Source organism: Phacochoerus africanus, chromosome 1 (genome assembly GCF_016906955.1).
Source record: "Phacochoerus africanus isolate WHEZ1 chromosome 1, ROS_Pafr_v1, whole genome shotgun sequence".
Taxonomy (NCBI): domain Eukaryota; kingdom Metazoa; phylum Chordata; class Mammalia; order Artiodactyla; family Suidae; genus Phacochoerus; species Phacochoerus africanus.
In genome coordinates this window covers 279,929,817-279,952,373 of record NC_062544.1, presented here as the reverse complement: position 1 = coordinate 279,952,373, position 22,557 = coordinate 279,929,817, and the positions used below count along the sequence as shown (strand labels likewise).

The 22,557-nt window shown below is 46.2% G+C and overlaps 1 protein-coding gene across 2 annotated transcripts in view; it reads right to left on the bottom strand.

The window, feature by feature from the left end:
• The window catches only part of DOP1B (DOP1 leucine zipper like protein B), a 133,871-nt gene that overhangs the window by 7,095 nt on the left and 104,219 nt on the right, over positions 1-22,557 (bottom strand). For both annotated transcript variants that reach the window (XM_047796175.1, XM_047796183.1), the window contains exons 24-32: positions 22,392-22,447; positions 20,357-20,461; positions 20,193-20,259; positions 17,627-17,771; positions 12,304-12,386; positions 11,965-12,074; positions 11,677-11,823; positions 10,130-10,191; positions 9,516-9,644 (exon numbers count right to left, since the gene is read on the bottom strand). In XM_047796175.1, coding sequence (XP_047652131.1) covers positions 9,516-9,644; positions 10,130-10,191; positions 11,677-11,823; positions 11,965-12,074; positions 12,304-12,386; positions 17,627-17,771; positions 20,193-20,259; positions 20,357-20,461; positions 22,392-22,447 — 904 coding nt within the window. The remainder of the gene's footprint in view (positions 1-9,515; positions 9,645-10,129; positions 10,192-11,676; positions 11,824-11,964; positions 12,075-12,303; positions 12,387-17,626; positions 17,772-20,192; positions 20,260-20,356; positions 20,462-22,391; positions 22,448-22,557) is intronic.

Here is a 22,557-nt window from a genome sequence, read left to right as displayed (position 1 = left end):
GTACTTTGACTAGGAGTTCCTGTTGTGGCACAGTAGAGACGAATCCGACTAGTATCCATGAGGATTCGGGTTTCATCCCTGGCCTTGCAGAGTGAATTAAGGATCTGGGGTTGCAGTGAGCTGTGGTGTAGGTCACAGATGCGGCTCAGATCCCACGTTGCTGTGGCTGTGGTTTAGGCTGGCAGCTACACCTCCAATTCAACCCTTAGCCTGGGAACCTCCATATGTCCTGGGTGTGGCCCTAAAGAGCAAATAATAATAATAATAATAATAATAAAAGTACTTTGACCAAAAGAAGGACTATGAATAGCTTAGATACTTGACAAGCAAGCTGGCATTTTAAAAAAGTTTGTGCTTCTGGTTCTGGACAAGACAGAGTAAGTACATTACATATTATTTCTCAACAAGCCAAAAAATCTTGAATGAAATACATAAGCCAACCATCAGAAAACAGGTGCAGGAAAGGCAGCAGGACTGGGTAGGAGCCTTGGGACTTAAGGAAGGACCTGGAAGTGAGTACTCTGGGGTTTTCAAATTTTAAATTTTAAATTTTATCCCAGCCTAGGCAAACTGAAAAGAATGTAACCTGGAATGCCAAAAGTCTCAACCTGAATGAGAAAAGACAAAGACACCAATGCAGAGATAACAGAGAGGTAGGAATTATTGGAAAAGGATTTTAAATTTATCTAAAAGTACTCCCATAACCAAGTATGGACACTTGAAACAAATAAGAAATAGTAAGTGTCAGCAAAGAAACAGAAGATACAAAGAAAAGCCAAACAAATTTTAGAACGAAAAAATAGAATCACCAAGATAGAAAAACTTACTCATGAGTTCAAGCAGAATAGAAATGACAGTGACAGTGGGAGATGAAAATTAAATACGGAATCAATAGTAATTATTCAAATTGGACAAAGGAGAGAGAAAAGATTGGGAAAAAAACCCAAAAAACAAACAAAAAAAACAGACGTTCCCGTTGTGGTGTAGCGGAAACAAATCTGACTAATACCCATGAGGATGTGGGTTTGCTCCCTGGCCTTGATCAGTAGGTCAGGGATCTGGCATTGCAGCAAGCTGTGATGTAGTTTGCAGACTTGGCTTAGATCCTACATTGCTGTGGCTGTGGTGTAGGCTAGCAACTGTAGCTCTGATGAGACCCCTAGCCTGGGAACTTCCATATGCCGAGGGTGTGGCCCTAAAAAGAAAAGAAAAAAAGAGTCTCAGAGACTAGTGGGACAACAAAAGGTCTAGCATTTGTGCATTGGAGTCCCAGAAGGAGAGTGAAAAAGATTACAGGTTGGAAAAATATTTGAAAAAATAACTACTGAAAATTTTCCAAATCTGGTGAAAGATGTACATCTACAAATACAAGAAGCTGAGTGAACTATAATAAGGATAAAACCAAATAAATCACATTCGGTCATGTAATCAAACTTCTGAAAATTAAAAACAGAAAAGAATTTTGATAGCAGTCAGAGGGAAATGATACATTACCTAAAAGGGACAATAATTTTAATGATAGCAGATTTCTCAAATCACAGTCAGAAAGAAGTGGCTATTGTTCAAGTGCCAAAAGAAAAGAACTTCAACCCAGAATTGTTCTATTTCCAATGAAAATATCCTTCCAGAATGAAGATGAAGGGAGAAAGCCATGACTAAACCAAAATAAGATGAATGAAGGTAGAAAAAAAAGTCTTCATGAAGGAGAACTAAGAAAACTTGTAGCGGAATTCCCACCGTGGCACAGTGGGTTAAAAATCTGACTGCAGCAGCCTGGGTCCTTGCAGAGGTATGGGTACAATCCTCGGCCTAGGGGCAGCTGGCTAAAGAATCCAGCATTGCCCCAACTGTGGCATAGGTCACAGCTATGTCACAGGTTCACTTCCTGGCCCGGGAATTTCCATTTGTTGCGGGTGTGAGTACAAAACTGAAAAACAAACAAAAAAAACCCCAAAACTTGTTGCCAACAGATCTGCACTAAAAAAGGCTAAATGATGTTCATCAGACAGAAAAGAAATAATGGTAGGAAACATGGAACATCAGGAACGACTAGAAAGCAACAGAAAAGGTAAATAAAGGAGTAAAAATAATATTCTTTCCTCTTGAGTATTTAACTTATGTTGAACAGTGAAAGCAAAAAGTATTTCTTGCTTGTGGTTGCAGAGTATAAAGGTAGCATTTCAGACAACTATATCACATTGGAGAGAAGCATCCCAAATGGTGATAAATGTTGATACCAGTAGACCACAGTAAATACGTATATTTTGTGTTTGCTATAATCCCTAAAGCAACCACTACAAAAAACTATATATATAAAAATATATATATATAGGTGTTCCTGCTGTGGTACAACAGGATCAGTAGCATCTCTGCAGCACCAGGACCTGGCTTTGATTCTTGGACCCGCACAGTGGGTTAAAGGGACCCATTGTTGCCGCATCTGTGATGAAGGCTGCAACTGCAGCTTGGATCTGTTCCCTGGCCTGGGAACCCCATATTCCTCAGGGCTGGGAAAAAAAAAAAAAAAGATACACCCCAAAACCGCTTCAAATAAATCAAAATGGAATGCTGAAAAAATATTCAAGAAACCTCAGGAAAAGGGAAACAGGAATAAAAAACAAGGAACAAACAGAAAATAAACCCTGACATTGATGATTAGCCAATGATATTAAGGGCAAATTGTCTAAACATGCCCATTAAAAGAGAGAGATTTGGTTGAATGGATTAAAGGAATGACTCAATTATACACTGTCTTACACAAAACTTACCTCGAATATAACGATATAAGTAGGTTAAAGGTAGAAGGATGGAAAAAGATACACTATGCAACCATTTTCAGAAGCCTGGAGTGGCACTATTAACATAAGACAGAACAGACTTGGGAGCAGAGGGAAGGGCCAGGGTCAAAGGGGGACATTACACAGCGCTAAGGCCCATTCGACCAGAAGATACGACATTCCTGAGCTCCTGCTGTGATGCGGTGGGTTAGGAATCCGACTGCTGGGGAGGCATGGGTTCCATCCTTGACCTGAAGTTCCACCATATGGAACTTCCATATGGAGTGGGTGTGGCCATAAAAAAGACGTAACATTCCTAAATGTTGGTGCACTGAACAACAGAGGTGTAAAATACATACAGTAAGAATTTCCAGAACCTAGCGGAGAATGAGTGTGGACAACTAGAGTGGAACTTCAACTTCCCTATACCATAACTGACAGAACTCCCAGGAAAACAGTAAGGATGCAGAACTGAGCAACGCCGTAACCAAAGGATCTAATCAATTCCTGTAGGACACGCCACTCAACAGCAGACTACACCTCATTAAGTGCTCTGAGGAGTTCATCTATTTTTTTTTTTGTCTTTTGTCTTTTGTTGTTGTTGTTGCTGCTATTTCTTGGGCCGCTCTCGTGGCATATGGAGATTCCCAGGCTAGGGGTTGAATTGGAGCCGGAGCCACCGGCCTACGCCAGAGCCACAGCAACTCGGGATCCGAGCCACATCTGCAACCTACACCACAGCTCATGGCAACGCCGGATCCTTAACCCACTGAGCAAGGGCAGGGACCGAACCTGCAACCTCATGGTTCCTAGTCGGATTCGTTAACCACTGCGCCACGACGGGAACTCCAGGAGTTCATCTATTTTGAAACAGAAAGGATCAAAAAAAAAGTAGTTTGTACACAATCGGGCATATCTCATGTTGATGCTTCAAATAAAAGCTAAATTCACGGCAGTTTCCATTATAGCTCAGTGGCTTATGAACCCAACTAGTATTCTCGAGGATACCGGTTCCATCCCTGGCCTCACGCAGTGGGTTAAGGATCCGGTGTTGCCGTGAGCTGTACTGTATGTAGGTTGCAGACCTGGCTCACACCTGCTGTTGCTGTGGCTGTGGTATAGGCTGGCAGCTGCAGCTCTGATTTGACCCCTAGCCTGGGAACGTTCATATGCCTCAGGTGAGGTCCTAAAAAGCAAGAAATAAAAAGCTAAATTCAGAAGACTATTCTTCTGCTAAGATGACATATTTTAGAATCTGTAATATTCTTTTCTTAGCTCAGTGATAAACCTTATAGGCTTAAGGAGTCTTTGCGAGCAGAGAGTTGGAGAAAGCCCTGAGCCAGAATCCCTGCACCACTGTGAAGGCTGTGGAGCCTTGTTTGGGCTGGCTGCTTAATCCTGCTGACCCTGCTCCCCATCTGTGAAACTCACCTGCTTCAGAGGGCACCTACACAAACCACAGCCCATCACTGGGAGACAGAGGGTTCAGATTTCAGTCCAGGTTTTGCCAGTTAGTGGCCACGCAACTTTACGTGGGTGCTAATCTCTCTGAGCCTCAGTATCCTGATGCAAAAGTGGAGCTAATACAGGATGATGAGGAAGACTTAAAACATGGGAAGTGGACCTGGAATGAGCCACACTCTTCAGCTTAAAGGGAATAGACTGTTGCCTCTAGATCTTGCTGCTTCCCTCTACAGGGGCTTTTTTTTGGGGGGGGGTGATGCCTGTCCTCCTTTCATCTACATAAACAGCATTTTATTTTTATTTTTTGCCTTTTTGGCTGCACCTGCAGCATGTGGAAGCTCCTGGGCCAGGGACTGAACCTGAGCCATAGCAGTGACAATGCCAGATCCTCAATCTGATGAGCCACAAGAAAACCACCCTCCCTTAAAAAAAAAAAAAAAAAAAAGTTGCTTTAAGCTTATGTACAGCTTTTGAGATCAATGTAAAATTTATGTCACTATGAGCCAAGATGTACAGAGCTGCTCAGCTCCTCACCCCATGCACCCCCTCGAGTGCTGTCAATGACAGGAAAGTGTCTGAGAGGGTGTCTCAGAGGACAAATGCCAGATGTTCCCATTCCAGCCTCTTCTGATTAGGCCTGAATTATTTACCAGGTGGTGCAACTTAGAACCTTCTGGATGCATCTGCTCCTTTGACTGGGGTGCCATTGCTCCATGGGGTCAGTCAGTATCCCAGGACCATCAGAGGATGCTCTGAATTCCATCACCCCAGGACCTCATGGAGGCTGGGCCTAATATCAGTCCTGGGGACAATGATAGCAGAGAGGCAAGTGCTTTGGAAATTGTCGGTTAATAAAAAATGAAAGGGGATAAATATGTTTACTTTTTCAAATATGTAGTATTTTTAGAGAAACATTCCCTGAGCTATCCAAAGTGGAGAGGTTTATTTGGAGAAATTCCTCCCTCCCCAAGGGCCCTAAGCCCTCTCCTATCTAAAGTCACCATTGTGCTGAATTTCTTTTATATGTATATAGAAATATATATTATGTAAACATAAACACAGGAATTCCTGTTGTGGCGCAGTGGAAACCTAGGACTAGGAACCATGAGGTTTCCGGTTCAATCCCTGATCTGGCTCAGTGGGTTAAGGATCCGACATTGTTGTGAGCTGTGGTGTAGGGTGCAAAAGAGGCTCAGATCGGATGTTGCTGTGGCTGTGGTGTAGACCAGCAGCTGTAGCCCTGATTGGACCCCTAGCCTGGAAAACTCCATATGTCATGGGTGCGGCTCTAAAAATCAAAATACACACACACACACACACACACACACACACAAAATGTATATAATACTATGTTGTTGCTACCTCCCTCTCAGAATTATTGGATGTCTGAGCCCTGCCATGGTCAAAGTCTCCACATTACTGTTTGAGAAATGCTGTTGCCTGTTCTCTTCTTGTTCTGCACACCTAACACTGTCTCTTGAGCCCCGCAGGCCTCAGCCTGGATTTTAGGGGAGTGTGTGACGGGAGATGAGGGTGAGAAGGGGCAAGTGTTTGCCCCCAGACTGAGAAGGCACTGAAAGGATGGCACGCTGCATGGCCCACCAGGCTCTCCTCCTGGACCTAATGCAGCCCTTCAGGCCACTGTCTGATGGCCCTTTGCATAAGGCACCATCACGGATGCTGCACGTGAACTAGAAGAAGTGTGGTTCCTGTTGTTCTGCCTCCCCTCCAAATTCTGTAAAGATGCAACCAAGCTCAGTTTTTTGTTTTTGTTTTTTGCTTTTTAGGGCTGCACCTGCGGCATATGGAGGTTCCCAAACTAGGGGACTAATCGGAGCTACAGCTGCCAGCCTATGCCACAGCCATAGCAACGCCAGATCCAAGCCAGGGCTGCCACCTACACCACAGCTCACGACAACGCAGGATCCTTAACCCACTGAGCAAGACCAGGGATCGAACATGCATCTTCATGGATACTAGTCAGATTCATTTCCACTGAGCCACAATGGGAACTCCCAAAGTTCAGCTTTGACTCTGCACTGAGCTGAGGTCTTTGGAGGGCTGCCATCACCTTTCCTGGCAGTTGGGGTCACGCTCGGATCTAATCAGCCTCCTGTCAGTAACTCGAGTAAGGACCTGTCCACACCTGAATATCCGCTTTCACACATCTCATTTCATACTTCCTAACTAGTCAACACATTATGCCACAGACATCTTATATGCTTTACATGCTGACATTACATTAGCTGAAATATAACAGTATTTTATTATCACAAATATGCAATATTGTCATAATTAACATTGTGAAAGCTGTTACTGTTTTGACCTAAAACAAGTAAGACCTTTCAAATAGTTAATCAAGTAGGGACATGGGCTGAGAATCAGTACTGACATTTAGAGTCATCAGGATACATTAAGAAGAGCACAGGGGGAGTTCCCTTCATGGCTCAGTGGTTAACGAATCCAACTAGTAACCATGAGGACTTGGGGTCGATCCCTGGCCTCGCTCGGTGGGTTAAGGATCCGGCATTGCCATGAGCTGTGGTGTAGGTTGCAGACGCGGCTCGGATCCCGAGTTGCTGTGGCTGTGCCGTAGGCCGCAGACGCGGCTCGGATCCCGAGTTGCTGTGGCTGTGCCGTAGGCCGGGAGCTGTAGCTCCGATTCCACCCCAGCCTGAGAACGTCCATATGCCTTGGGTGTGGCCCTAAAATGAAAAAAAGAGGAGCACACAGGAAGTTCCCTGGTGGTCTCAGTGGTTAGGATTCAGCACTGTCTCTGCTGAGGCCCAGGTTTAATTCCTGGTCTGGACTCCAACTCCCCCCCCACCCCCGCAAAAAAAAAAAAAACAAACAAAACATAGAAAAAAGAAGAGCACACGCTTTGTGAGCTGACAGACATTTATAAGAAAAAAATTTTAAGAGGGCAGAGTAAGAGATTCATATCAGAATTCTATGGGGAAACAACCTGAACGCCCTTCTACCGGTGAACTGGTAAACAAGTCGCAGAATGGACTCCTATAAATAAACTGCAATAAAGAGGAATAAGCTATTTATTGGCAAATACAATAGAATGGATGACTCCCTAATACATTACGTGAGTCAAAGAAGCCAGACTCAAAGGCTACACACTGTCTAATCTCATTTACAGGACATTCTGGAAAAGAACTAGAAGAACAGAGCAGATTAGTGGTGGACTGGGTCGGGGAAGGGAGGAGGAGATGACCTCTGAAGGGCACGAGGGGACTTTCGGGGTGATGGAAACGTTCTGTGCTTTGACTCGGGTGGTGGTTACGTGACCATGTGTGTTCGTCAAAATTCACAGAACTGTATAGACAGAAGTGTGACTTTCACCATATGTAAATTGCACCTTAATAAGTCTGAGTCCCCAAAAAGGATTTATGCCATAATTTTAATATTTGTAAAATTGTTTGTTACTCTAGTCTTCATGATATTTAATATGATTTTTTTTTTGGTCTTTTTTTTTGTACTTGCAGCATATGGAGGTCCCCAGCCTAGGGGTTGAATTGGAGCTACAGCTGCCAGCCTACACCACAGCTACAGCAATGAGGGATCCCAGCCATACCTGTGACCTACACCACAGCTTATGGCAATGTGGGATCCTTAACCCACTGGGCAAGGCCAGGGATCGAACCTGCAACATCATGGATACTAGTCAGGTTCTTAATCCACTGAGCCACAACAGGAACTCCTTTCATAGGATTCTCTAAAGATTTATCATATTCCATTTAAGCCACGAGTCTTTAGGAAAACACATTCTTACTTAAGAATTCTTTCAGGAGTTCCCATCGTGGCGCAGTGGTTAACAAATCCAACTAGGAACCATAAGGATGCGGGTTCGATCCCTGGCTTTGCTCAGTGGGTTAAGGACCTGGCGTTGCTGTGAGCTGTGGTGTAGGTCGCAGACGCGGCTTGGATCCCGAGTTGCTGTGGCTGTGGCGTAGGCCGGCGGCTAGCTCCAATGGGACCCCTAGCCTGGGAACTTCCATATGCTGCAGAAGCGGCCCAAGAAATGGCAAAAAGACAAAAAAAAAAAAAAAAGAAGAATTCTTTCATATCTCAGAGGGTGAATTTAAAATAGAATGTTCACTTTGCCACCTCGACATTTTATGAGGAGGGGAAAAAACCCTTCAAAATCATGTATAATACCCACAATCATTCCTTTTGAAGCAAAGAATATTTCGTATATGAAGAGAAAAAACTGCCCAGGAAGGGTGCTCCCATCATGGTGCAGAGAAAATGGATCTGACTAGGAACCATGAGGTTGTGGGTTCGATCCCCGGCCTTGCTCAGTGTGTTAAGGATCCGGTGTTGCTATAAGCTGTGGTGTAGGTTGCAGACATGGCTCAGATATGGTGTGGCTGTGGCTGTGGTGTAAGCAGGCAGCTGTAGCTCCAATTTGACCCTTAGCCTGGGAACCTCCATATGCCTCAGGTGTGACCCTAAAAAACAAAAAACAAAAAAATTAGGTACTTCTCTGAAATCTTGCTTCTTTACTGGCCTCAGCTAGTGTTTGAAATCCCAAGTATCTGGAAGGCAGCAGAGATTTGAGTAGAAGACAGTACTGAGAAAGCACTGCTAGGCTTTAAAAACTACCTACTAGGAGTTCCTGTCATGCTCAGTGGAAATGAACCTGACTAATATCCATGAGGATGCAGGTTCAATCCCTGGCCTCGTTCAGTGAGTTAAGGATCTGATGTGGCTGCAAGCTGCAGCGTATGTCACAGATGCAGCTTAGATCCGATGTTGCCATGGCCATGGTGTAGATTGCAGATTTGGCCCAGATCTGATGTTGCTGTGGCTGTGGCCTCGGCCTACAGCTCCACCTCCGATTTGACCCCCCACCTGGGAACTTCCATACATTGTAGGTACGGCTATAAAAAGGAAAAAAACCCTGATTTTTAAAATAAAGTTTCAGGAGTTCTTTTGTGGCACAGTGGATTAAGGGTCCGGCATGGTCGCTGCAGCCGTTTGGCTCGCTGCTGTGGCTGGAGTTCAGTCCCTGGCTTGGGAACTTCCATGTGTCACAGGTTCAGCCAAAAACAGTAGTAGATAAGTTAAAGTTTCAGATGTACCAATATAGTTCTAAAGCTCTTCTACAATCACTCCTGCCAAGCACTCATTTAACGTTCAAATCATTCTGCCAAAATGGGCTGTGGGCCCCTCTGGTTGCCACCTCTTGGCACTCTGGGCCAGTCTGTGGGGCAGGGGGTGGAGGGGAGGTCAGGTGGGGTGGGGTGGGGGTGGCCTTCTTACCTTGAATCAAAGGAAGGTAGAGGTGGTACTGGTCAAGCTCTCCACTGAAGACAGCAAAAGCCTGGCGCTTCAGCAGCATGGCCTTCTGCTCAAAACTTGAGAACAGTTTTAAAGAACTGCTCTGCATGTCTAGAGTAAATACAGCAAATAAGTTCCATTGGTGAGAAAACTGCACTGAGAGGTAGGTGATCAGACGTTCCTACTAGTGTTACTTCCTATCTTCCCTGGTGAAAGATCATGGCCTTGGTTCAGCAAGAGTGTATGGTTATTATTCACATATTTAAATTTATAAAAGTACTCATTGCTTTCATGATACTTAATGACCGGTATTTGAAGAGGCTGTGAGGTACAGGAAAGGACCCCTAACAGACTATGATCAACTTACCATTACTTTCAAAAGTATTTTCTCTACTATAAAACTGTGGAAAAGGTGGTTAGAGGCATTCTGATGAACACACTGAAACTGGGAAGTCCTGACATCACAGTTTGCAGCCAGGATGGCACCACAAAAGTTTTGAGCAAGGTCCTGAAATACGTGGTAAAGCTGATTGTGACCAAAAGGCATTGGTTCTGTAAAGGGTGACTTTATGTGCAAGTACCACAGAAGAACTTACTCATTAAATCTTTAAACATGGCTTTCTCATGAGTCAGGAGATGGTCAATAATGGACTTCCAACTGGATATTAAAAAAAGCAAAGTTAATTAAATATGCAAAGGGTGACAGTCCGATTAAAGGAACACGTTCCTTTAAGATCTATTAAAAACTGCTTTCTGAAAAGTTAGTGAAACAGATTAAGAATTTGTTCTTTTTTTTTTTCTTTTTAGGGCCACACCTGCAACATATGGAAGTTCCCAGGCTGGGGGTCAAACTGGAGCTGCAGCTGCTGGCCTACACCACAGCCACAGCAATGTGGGATCCGAGCCACATTTGTGACCTATACCACAGCTCACGGCAACGTGGGATCCTTAACTCGCTGAGCCAGGCCAGGGATCAAACCAGAATCCTCATGGATGCTAGTTGGGTTCGTTGGGTTCGCCGCACAGGAGAACTTCAGATGAAGAGTTTTTATGTAAGGAAAAACTATGCAAAAGCTTTCATTTATAGGAGTTTCCATCATGGCTCATCGGAAATGAATCTGACTAGTATCCATAAGGATGTGGGTTCAATCCCTGGCCTCAGTGGGTTAAGGATCCAGTGTTGCAGGTTGTGGATGTGGCTTGGATCTAGCATTGCTGTGGCTGGCAAATGTAGTTCCAATTCAACCCCTAGCCTGGGAACTTTCATACGCCTTGGGTGTGGCCCTAAAAAGGAAAAAAAAAAAAAAAAAAAAAGGCAAAGCCCTTAACATAGAGAATAATAAATAGTTCCCAGCTCACCATAAAAGAAAACACAAATTAGTCAAGGTGCCTTGGCTTTTGCAAGGGCTGTCCTTAAATATGTCCACAGAGACGACATCCATATACTTGTGTTGATGGAAATTAGTGGGGTTGCGGGGGGCATGAAGACAAATACCTCTGTTTTTCAACGGGCTCCCCTGCCTCACAACAGGATTAACAGGGTGAAAGTTACAGGGGCTGGTGGCAGCAGAGCAAACTCAGGTCACAGGAAAAATCTGACCAGTTTCCACCTCTATCCCTGCCATTGATAAAGTCATGGTCAGCCCCGCCGGGGGCAGAGTTGCAGGTGGTTTTGTTGACCTCCAAGAAAAAGGCACAGTAAGTACAGCTTGCAGCTTTAATTCCATGTATCTCTGCTGCCCTGCAGAGTCGAGCCGGCCACAAGGTCTCAGTGAGAGCTCCAGGAGTGGGAGCTGAGAAGGGGGATAAGGACACGGCAGTGTCACCCCTGTCCTCTTAATGTTGGTTAAGCATCTTATGATTACAAGATAAAGGAGCATTAGACCAAGTACCACTGGAACCCTATACTATGCTCTTTAGGAATTCCTCTCTTAATTAAAAAAAAAAAAAAAGACATCTTTCTAGTTTTAAGACCTAATTCCTTTCCCAGGAATACACAGTAAACATGTGAGTGATGTCTTATGATCTGGGTGGAAGCTAGTTCTGTTCTCATTTCAGGAATGAGGATTAATTACATAAACCCGAACCCTTTTCCACTTGAAGAGTCCAGGCACATTTTTTTTATCAGGACAGCATTTCTTACTGCACACAAGAAGTGTCCATCTGAAAGAAGGCCGGGTCCAGGAATAATTCCAGGACTTCTTTTTTCCAGGCTCGTTTCGTGTAGGCATAACCACTCAGAGAACTCAGCAGCTGGGAGCCAGCCCGGAAGCTGGGGGTGTTGTAGGCGCTGGAGGGGGTGGGAAGGGGAAAGGGTCGAGGTCAGAGACGGTGCCAGGACGCCCACTGGATGCACGTCCCCTGGGCTTCTTCCCACACATGGCGGGGTCGTGGGGCGGGGGTGGGGTCCGATGGAAGGAGCAAGCCTTACCTGTGATTGCGTAAGTAAGGAAAAACATAGTACAGCAGACGCGAGATCAGCGGCACTGCTTTCTCCTTCTCATCACTCCGATAAACCATGTCCAGGAGAGATGCCAGAACCTGAAAGAACAGGACCGCCGGAAAAGAGACATCTCCTAAGTAAGAAGCAATATGAAATTTAGTCCTGAGGTATGTTAGAGCCTAAGAGAAAACTCCACAGGGCAGCCTGAGGCTCAGGCTGGCTCTAAGGCTCACCAGCGATGGCGCGACCCACGTTTCCTGGCACCTGAGCAGGACCGCCTTTGCAAAGACTCTTTCCCGAGGGATGATGAGCCTGAGGCCTGCTTACCTCTGCCAGGAGGGAGAGGGCCTGCACGCTGTACACCGAAGGGGCTGACGAGGACACCATCGCTGAAGCGGCCGTGGCAGCATCTGCGGACCCAAAGAGGCATCTGTTTTTTGATCGTGACGGACAGGTCACCACTGATGCCCCCAAAGCATCACATGAACTTGAGTCATGAGCCCCACCTTCCACACTGACTGTGTGGGTAAGTCTAGGTTGGAGTCTTCTCTGCTAACATGTTCAATTTCAGCAACTAAGAATCTGGGTATTGTGACCAAACAAGGCAGCACCAGTTCACTTCTATTCTCATCATCCTTTTTGGAACTCCAACACCCCCTTGGGTGATCGTGGCATATGGAAGTCCCCAGGCTAGGGTGGGATTGGAGCTGCAGCTGAGGCCTAGGCCACAGCCATGGCAACATCAGATCCAAGCCGCATCTGTGACCTACACTTCAGCTTTCAGAACTGCCAGATCCTTAACCTGCTGAGCCACAACAGGGACTCTTTTGATTTTTTTAAAATAAAAATCAGGCAATTGTTTTATTACAGTACTGCCTTGAGGTCAAGTTTAATAACCGCACAAAGGCCAGGCCCAAAAACACTTGATTTGACACAGCTCAGCTGCACTGGTGGTGGACAAGCAGGTTATTTTATTTTTTGTCTTTTTAAGGCCGCACCTACAGCATATGGAAGTTCCCAGGCTAGGGGTCAAAACAGAGCTGTGGCTGCCAGCTTATGCCACAGCCACAGCAATGCCAGACCTGAGCCACATCTGTGACCTACACCACAATTCACGGCAACGCCGGATCCTTAACTCACTAAGGGAGGCCGGGGATTGAACCCACTACCTCATGGTTACTAGTTGGGTTTGTTACTGCTGTGCCATGATGGGAACTCCCATACAAATACATTTTGATTAACTCCAGTTGGAAAACAAACCAAATAAAAGATACTCTTTGGTCCTCAGTACCTGACCTCCTGACAGCTAAGCTTCAGCAAGAGTTATCCACACCCACGGTCTCCCATTCTCTCCTCCACCTACGTCAATCCCGTCTCCCCACCCCCAAGTCACACCCGGTGAGCCTCTGTCCTGATCTCGCTCTACTGCTCAGCAGCCTTTGGGTGGGTTCCTCCGCCCTCCTCCTTGAAACACTCTCTCCCAGAGTTTCCGTGACTCGATGTTCTTTTGGTTTTTCCTCCTACCCCAGTGACCTGTGCTGGCTCCTTCCCAGACATCTCAGGTTTAATACTTGCCGTTGCAAGCTTGATTTCCATCTCCGAAATGTTCTTGCTTCAGTTTTCTCCACCTCAATTGTTTAAACCAACAAGAAAAGGCATCCTTGATTGCCTCCTTTTGGAAACAGCCACGTCCAACCCATCAGCACGTCCTGTCCACTCCACACGTGCACCAGCCCACCTTTCTCTATCGCCCCTGCCTCCAAGCCTACATCATCTCTTGCCCAGAGCACCGCAAAATCCTTTTAACTGAACTCCTGGTTTCTTTCCGGCAGCCAAATTGTTGTTTTCTAAAGACTCAGTAAGATCCTATCACTGCTTCAAATACTTAATGGCTTCCCGCAGCAAGCGGGCTGACGTCCAAGTTCTTAAGCCCGCTCTGTCTGCATCAAGCGCCACCAACTTCGGCCCCCACTCACTCCCTGACCTCAGATAACCATGGCATCAGGCTCCAGCCAAGCTGGTCTGCAGGTGTCTTGGTCTCTGCCCACCCCCACCTCAAAGACTCACCATCCCCTCTGGGCAGTGCCTTTCCAGGGCTTGGCAGAGCTGTTTTTCATGTCACAGCACAGCTGTCACTTCCTCGGGGACATCTTCTGCAACATCTCAAGTGGCCCCCACCCCACTCTCATTAATTTAAAAAACCCTTTTATTTTGGAATAATTTGGGATTTCCAGGAGAGTTAAAAGATACTATTGTTCATTTAGGTTTTTTGTTTGTTTGTTTGTTTTTTTAAATGGCCGCACTTGAGGCACATGGAAGTTCCCAGGGATTGAAGACTGAATCTGTGCTGCAGCTGCTGACCTAGGACGCAGTTGCAGGTACACTGGATCCTTTAACCCACTGTGCTGGGTGGGGGATCGAACCTGCACCTCCACAGCAACTGGAGTTGCTGCAGCTGGATTCTTAACCTACTGCACCATGGTGGGAACTCCTGTTAATTTACTTTTGACTATCACCTTCTGTGCCACTCCCGGGAGAGGAGAGGCCCTGCTCATGCTGCTTGCTACTGTAGCACCAGCATCTAGAACACAGTGTGTGGCACATACCAGACACAAATATACATGGGAGACCAAATGCATGTCCACTGCAGGCACAAAAACTCTAGGTGGAGAAAAACATACCATTCAAATGATATGAAAAACAGAAAAACAGTCTTATTCGGTTTCATGCTTTATATGGCTAGTGTGCATGTTTAATTTGTTCAAGACTTAAACAAAATATAGTTATATCCAAAGACTTCTTTGGTTCTCTATAATTTGCTAATTAAGTCTTTTTGAGTGAATGCCCTTGTGGCACATCAGGTTAAGGATCTAGCATTGTCAGTGCAGCGACTTGGGTCACTGCTGGGGCGTGGGTTCAATCCCTGGCCCAGAAACTTCCACATGCTTTGGGTGCAGCCAAGAAGAAAAAAAAGGTCTCGCCGAGAAGCCGCCAAATCAAATCACCTCCAGCTTTGGAACTCTCTGGTTTCTTTTTTTTCCCCTCTGTATGGCTGCATCTGCAGCATATGGAAATTCCTGAGCTAGGGGTGGAACTGGAGCTGCAGATGAGGCCTACGCCACAGCCATACTGGATTGTAGCCGTATCTGTAACCTACGCTGCAGCTGTGGTAACACCAGATCCTTAACCTGCTGAGCCACAATGGGAACTTCTACAATTTCTCTTTTTAAGTAAAAATCAGGCAATTATATTACTACAGTACTGCCCTGAGGTAAAAATTAATTATTGCACAAAAGCCAGGCCCAATAACGCCTGACTTGACAAAGCTTGGCTGCACTGGTGGCGGACAAGCAGTTTCATCCATCCATCAGTACCTATGACAGAGACAACTGAGGGCAAATCAGCCGGGGAGAGGGACGAGCTCTCTTTCCCTGGAACCACAACTGTAACCATAGCCATAGCCTGAGAAAGCATAACTGTTGGTTTAAGTTAGCAAATTATAGTATCCTAGTTATAAGATCTTCACTAGAGAGTAAAATATAATCCTTTTTCTTTTTTTTTTTTTTGGCTGAGCCTGCAGCATGCAGAAATTCCCAGGCCAGGGATCAAACCCCCACTGCTGCAGTGATAATGCCAGATCCTTAACGCACTGCATCACAAGGCAACTTTTAATTCCTTTTAAAATGTAAACCACAAAACCAGGTACCAAGCAGATGGCTGAAGTAATGGGTGAGGGAACTGTAGTTTGTCCATCCAACACCATGCTTCCTCCTCCTGGGAGGAGAAGCCCTTCTCGGGTGGGAGCCCGTTTCTCATGGCTTCAGTGCACCAGCCCTTTCCCACCGCCTCTGGGTCAGTCATAGGCCCAAGAAGAGCCAATCAGAATCTTATTGCATGACATCTGATGAAGCTCATCTGAACACCTGGTTCCTGCTATGCCTGAAACCAGATTTCAATGCAATTTGTACTGGAGCCAAAAAGTTTCCTGCTGTTGTGTTTCTGTCTGCCTGAAATGGGTGTCTGTTACTTGCAAGAGAAAAGATCTTAGACTTGACAAGTCTTCGTCTGTATACCACAAACTATGAGCTCAGCTTTGTTTCTGCAGATGGAACTATAGCTAATGATGATGACATTTTGTGGTGGGGACTGTGCTATATAGTTCAGACTGAGAACTGATAGGTAATTTTTTTGCCCCTGTGTTCATAAAACGGAGACCAGGAGTTCCCTGGTGGTTTAATGGGTTAAGGTGTTACCGCTGTGGCTTGGGTCACTCTTGTGGCACAGATTTGATCTTTGGTCCAGGAACTTCTGCAGGTCATGGGCATGGCCAACACCCGCCCCCCCCCCCCCCGCAAACAAACAACCCCCCCAAAAAAAACCCACCAACTGAGAGCAAAACTGATTTTACTGTCCAGTGTTAAGCAGTGTTGGGCCTGCACGTACCTTCACATCCTTGTGTTAAATAATACTGAGAACTTGCAAAAATAATTACTTGCTCCAAGATATGCCTGATCCTAAAAGAAAAACTGAACCCACTAAAGTGGCTTACTTATCAAAACAAGCTGCGTGCTCATCAAGCTTCATTCTGGGCCCTTGCCTAGCACTGTGCCCACTGGTGCAAAGGTATTTTATCACTAACTCTGCCCAATCATGACCAGTGCCCTACCTTGAAAGATCTGCCACAAACAATTCAGCCAAGGCCCTACCACCCTATAAGCATCCTCCCCAAATCTTCCCTGTTGAGACACCCCTATGACTGCCAAGTTTCTCTCTCACTGCAGCAGGTCTAATAACCTGAGATTTGCTTGATGGATGGCTATGTCTGACAACTGACAAGCTACACTACTGCATTTAATCCAGACTCCTCAAGAGTGTCGAGCTGATCAATGGTCCTCCGAGTAAATAAATGCGTTTCCTTTGGGAGTCGCCCGACCATTTTCCTAGGCAGCTATAGCAACAAGGCTGGGGTGCGCCTACTCTCTGGGACCTTCATGACGATGACAAGCCACAAGGATAGCTGAGGGGCAGGGGTGTGTTGGCCAGAAATGAAATACATCATCAAGTGCCTGATGACAGTTTGTTGGCTTCCTATGTCTTCTTTCCACAAAAAAGAAAAACATACATCCTCCTATTCTTGATCCCACACAGATTTCTGTCACCGAGTCCATGCAATTTATCTTGGCAAGTTACTTTCTTGGAGCCCAATCTAGGCTCAGTGAGGGCTTTACATGGTAGCATCGGCCACTCCGGACCCTTCCACTGGAATCCCACTGTTCATCACATATACAACTTATGCTGTAAGAAGTAAGACCAGTTTACTTTTTTTTTTTTGGTCCTTTTGTCTTTCCTATGCCTGTGGCATATGGAGGTTCCCAGGCTAGGGGTCAAATAGGAGCTGCAGCAGCCAGCCTATGCCACAGCCACAGCAACTCAGGATTCAAGCCATGTCTGCAACCTACACCACAGCTCACGGCAACGCCGGATCCTTCACCCACTGAGTGAGCCAGGGATTGAACCTGCAACCTCATGGTTCCTAGTTGGATTTGTGTCTGCTGTGCCATGATGGGAATTCCAGACCAATTTACTTTTAAGGCAAAACTAGACCTACCAGGTTGCAGTGGGCATTACCTTCTGACCTGTCGACACCTACCGTGCAAATCTTCCTCGGCATCAGATTCTTCTAGTGAGATCTGAGGCTGGGCCTTCACTTCCAGGTTTCTGCTTAGCCAGCTGGTTTGTTCTAAGGAAGAGCCAGCAATGTTCCCAACCGCATCTATAATTTTTTGAGTGACTTCCTAAGAGTAATTGAGAGAAAGAGGAAAGAAAGTTAGTTAAGGAAAAGAACCTCGAGTGCCTAAAATAGCACCATCCGCTAGAACTATAATGCAAGCCACTGCTGTGAACCATATAGGTAATATCAAGTTTCCTAGGAGCCACGTTAACAGAAGAAACAAGTTCATAACGTTAACTCAATATATCCAAAATATTATCAACATATAATCAATATAAAAATTACTAGTGAGACTCTGCATTCTTTTGGCATTAAGTCTTTGAAATACAATGTATACTTTATACCTAACAGCACATTTGCTGCAGACAAGCCACATCTCAAGGGCACAAAAGCCACAGGTGGCTCACGTGGCCAACGTGGGCAAAAGAGAGACATAGGAAGTCACAGCTGCCCGCTGCATTTGGCGGATTCGATTTCTGATTTTTTTTTTTATCTTTTTGCCTTTTCTAGGGCAACTCCCACGGCATATGGAGGTTCCCAGGCTAGGGGTCTAATCGGAGCTGTAGCCTCTGGCCTACACCTAGGCCAGAGCCACAGCAATGTGGGATCTGAGCCGTGTCTGTGACCTACACCACAGCTCACAGCAACGCTGGATCTTTAACCCACTGAGCAAGGCCAGGGACCAAACCCGTGACCTCATGGTTCCTAGTCGGATTCGTTGACCACTGCACCACAAAGGGAACTCCTTGATTTGTGATTTCTTTAGGACCACAGGTTCTTGCTAGAAATACGCTTTTTGATAATACAACAAGAGGAGTTCTCTGGAGGCTCTGCAGGTTAAGGATCTGGTATTGTTACCGCCGTGGCTCTGGTTACTGCTGTGGGGCGGGTTTGACCCTGGCTCGGGAACTTCTACAGGCCATGGGCGTGGCCAAAAAAATACAACAAGAAATAAAACTGAATGAATTAAATTGCCTCAGTGAGGGTGAGGGAGGAGTCATCCGAATTAGGAGTCCAATCGGGAAAGAATTGGGTGAAGTAGCTGGGACAGAAGTGGAAACGCTGAGTGGCTATCATCAATCGCTGGCTGACAGGGGCTGAAAAGTCCTTGTCATCTGAGACATGAACAACCCCGACTTCCACCCTGAGCCCAGCAGCTCAGGCTTCATGAAGCAACAGCACATCTGCCTGCTGGCGACAAGGAGGGTGCAGCAGTGGGAACTGCCCACTGTGAGCCTCGGGGGTGCATGATAGCAGCAAGGGAGACCAAGAAAGGGGGTGGAAGCCCTAGAGGAGCTCCTGTTTCAAGTGCAGTGAGTGGCTGGAGAAGAAGTTAGGGCACCTGGAAACAGCGGGAAGGAGTCCATGTCAGGGGGCTGGGACACCATGGCGTGGAAGAGCGAGCTGCACCTACTGCGGTAGAGCCTGTAGCCAAAGCTCAGCCCAGCTGGACTGAAGAGAGGCAACAGGCCATGGGAGGTGGTGGGCTCACCAGGCTGGCGTGGGAAGTGCCGCCCAAGGCTGGGGTGCAGCATCTGCACTGAGAGGATGCTTTCTTCCCAAAGGAGTCCAGTGCCAAACGCAGAACTCTGGTGGTCTGGCATTGGGAACTGGCCAGACCTTTCCCAGACACCAGGGATCAACCTTTAGCAGTAACATCACCAAAGCCATCAACTACCTGTCCCAGTTTAAAGACTGACTCAAGGAGTTCCTGTCATGGCTCAGTGGTAAACAAATCCAACTAGGAACCATGAGGGTGCGGGTTTGATCCCTGGCCTCGCTCAGTGCATTCAGGATCCAGTGTTACTGTGCGTTGTGGGGCAGGTTGCAGACGTGGCTCGGATCCTGCGTTGCTGTGGCTCTGGCGTAGGCTGGTGGCTACAGCTCCGATTAGATCCCTAGCCTGGGAACCTCCATGTGCCGTGGGAGCGGCCCTAGAAGAGATGAAAAATAAATAAATAAATGAAAAATAAAGACTGACTCAAAAAGCTCCTCAGTGATTATAACGGCTGCACAACAGTGATTTTCCTACAACCCCGTCATCACTTCTATTGTGTAGCTGGCATTCTACTCCAAGGAGATTTTCCTGCTCCTATGGGTGAGCTTTACTTCCATTTTTCAGGGTTTTTGAAATTTCCTATGAATCCATATCTGGCTTAAGAGGGGGGAGGAGGTTCTAGGGAAAGGAATCCGTGTCAAAAGATAGATTTATGGTTCTAATTAGGCTGAAGAGTGAGCTCTGTGCTCATCTGTGTGCGGGAGGGAGGGAGGTACTTGTAAACTCCACGGTCGACCACCCAAGGTTAACACGACTTTCATCAGAAGGCCCTGTCAAGCCCTCAAAGACCATAGCAGAGGAAGTCAGATGTGGGAACAAACCTGAAGCTGAGACCTGACTCTGCCCGATGTTTACCATCTCCAGGGAGAGCCCCTAGGGTGGGCGACACTCCTGGGCAGTCACAATCCGCTCAACGTGCCCACATACCTGCAGGTCTCTTTGGTCCTTCTTGCTCTCCAGGTTGGGTGTTCTCGTTACAAAGTCGTTCAGCATGCTGTTGAGAGACAACCAGCTTCAGACTGAGAAGGCGGCAGAAATAGACTTAAGTTCCCGCAGAAAAACATGGTGACCTGAGTGCCGTGACATAATACCTGAGAAGCAGAAAATATCCAGGGGGAGCGAGATTCAACTGCACAGACTCCTTCAACACGCCCAGTAGCGAAGGGAAGTTCTCTTGCAAGGCTGTCACTGGGAGCCTTTTTTAAAAAAAAAAAAAAAGGAAAGAAAAAATATCCAACCATGAACAGGTCAAAATAAGATGTTTAATTTTAAGCACATTTTAGATCCAGGCAGTTGGAAAGCACAGGGAAAAAGGCCTGTCTGCCTGACTTGTTTGTTCCTTTTCAAATTACAGTACAGGAGTTCTGGCTATGGCTCAACGGGATGGGCAGCAACTCTGGAGCGCTAGGATGCAGGTTCAATTCCCGGCCCACCACAGTGGGTTAAGGATCCGGTGCCGCCTGACCTGCGGCATATTTCGCAGCTGCGGCTCGGATCTGTTTTCTGGCTCAGGAACTCTCTATGCCATGGGCTAAATAAACTAAAATAAAATTACAATACACACAAGCTAAATGTTGGTATTCTGGCAAGAACTTGGAGTCTGGTGACCTGAAACCCTCCTGCTGACAGGCCAGCGGCTCCTGGTTTCCTTGTCTATAAAAGTAAAAGCCATGTACTAGTGGGCTGACCTCCCTGATTCTAACATGCGGCCTCCCTAAGGTCGTGGGTCACAAAGAGTCAGCCATCAGAAGGTCAAGGAGAATGACATCAGGGGTCACCTAGCAGGGGGCTGATCTTTAGAGGCTCTCAGGTCAGGCCTCATGGGCAACAACGGGAGACTGCTGCAGCCCCAGGGTTCCAGGTAAAGTCCTGGTGGCTGACTGCCTCCTGAGTGACCTGGACTGAGTGACCTGGGCAGGGCCTCCTCCGTAAAAGAAGGATGCAGCTCCCGAGGGGGCTGGGAAAGACCAGGTGTGGCTCAGACCACTGTAGCAGGTGCTCGCTGTTTAACACAGACTAGTTACCAGAAGGGATGTGACTAGCTCATCTCTAACTCCTGGAGGAAAAAAGTACAATGATGCTGGCGGGGGGGGGAGGTAAACAGCTCTTCTGAACTCAATCCCACGCCCAGTGGCTTCCGGGACAATGACCCTCAATCTACCTTCCTGCAAGCTCGGGAGCTGGAATAACCACGGAAGGTGAACTTGTTCACCAGGAAGCCTGAAATTGGTTGTCGCATTTTCATACAGTGAAACTCCTGAGATATGTGAGGCTGTGAGGCTTCCTTGAGGCGGGGTTCACACCCCCTCCACCCTCATCACTGCAGCGGAGAAGGCCTCCACAGTGAAGGGTCTGGAAGCTGCCCCAGGCCTGGCAAAGCTTCCTTTCTGCCAGGGAGAAATGCCTGGGGCACCCACTTCAATGTGGCCTGTAGCTGAGACGACTGCACGCGGCTGGATATTCAGCTCAGTAAACCCGAGCAGAAGCCACTGAGCAAAAAGCGTGGTAAAGCACTGAGGACAGTGCCAAAAATAAAAGAGGTCTTTAAAATCCACCCCCGACTTTTTTTTTGTTTTTTTGTTTTTTTGGTATGAGTTTAATGCAAACTGTTTCTTCTAAAGTTTACCAGGCGTCCCATAAAGCTCTGTGGGAAAGTGACCTACAGCACGCAGACTTTAAAATGTCAGATTTGATCGCTGCAAGAAGAAAAGTAAGATTAGTATTATTGCCACGCCTGGAGAGGAAATGGGGGCACCATTCAGATACTTTCTGAACTAAGACTCTCCAGAAATCAAGAAATAGAGTTGGGGAGGAGGCTAAATTAAGAATTTGGGATTAACACATACACACTACTACCTATAAAACAGATAAAAAACAAGGACCTACTGTATCACACAGGTAAGTATATTCAATATCTTGTAATTGCCTATAATGGAAAAGAATCTGAAAAATTACATAGATATATTTATATCACTTTGCTATAACCTGGAAACTAACACAACATTGTAAATCCACTATACTTCAATTTAACAAAAAAGAAAAAGTAGAAATCCAATCAGAGCAATTATTTATAATCAACGCAACAGCATCTATTAACTGAGAAATGCCTTTGAGGGGCTGCCTCACCTTTGGATGAAAGCATAGCAAAACTGCAACACAGGGACATCCACGAGGGGCGATTTCTGAAAATTAAAGCAAAACCAATCACTCCAAGTTGGTAGGAAATAAGGCCAAAAAAGAATTCAAATGCAGAAATGAAATCAGATTCCATATTTTAATAAAGCAAGTTTTC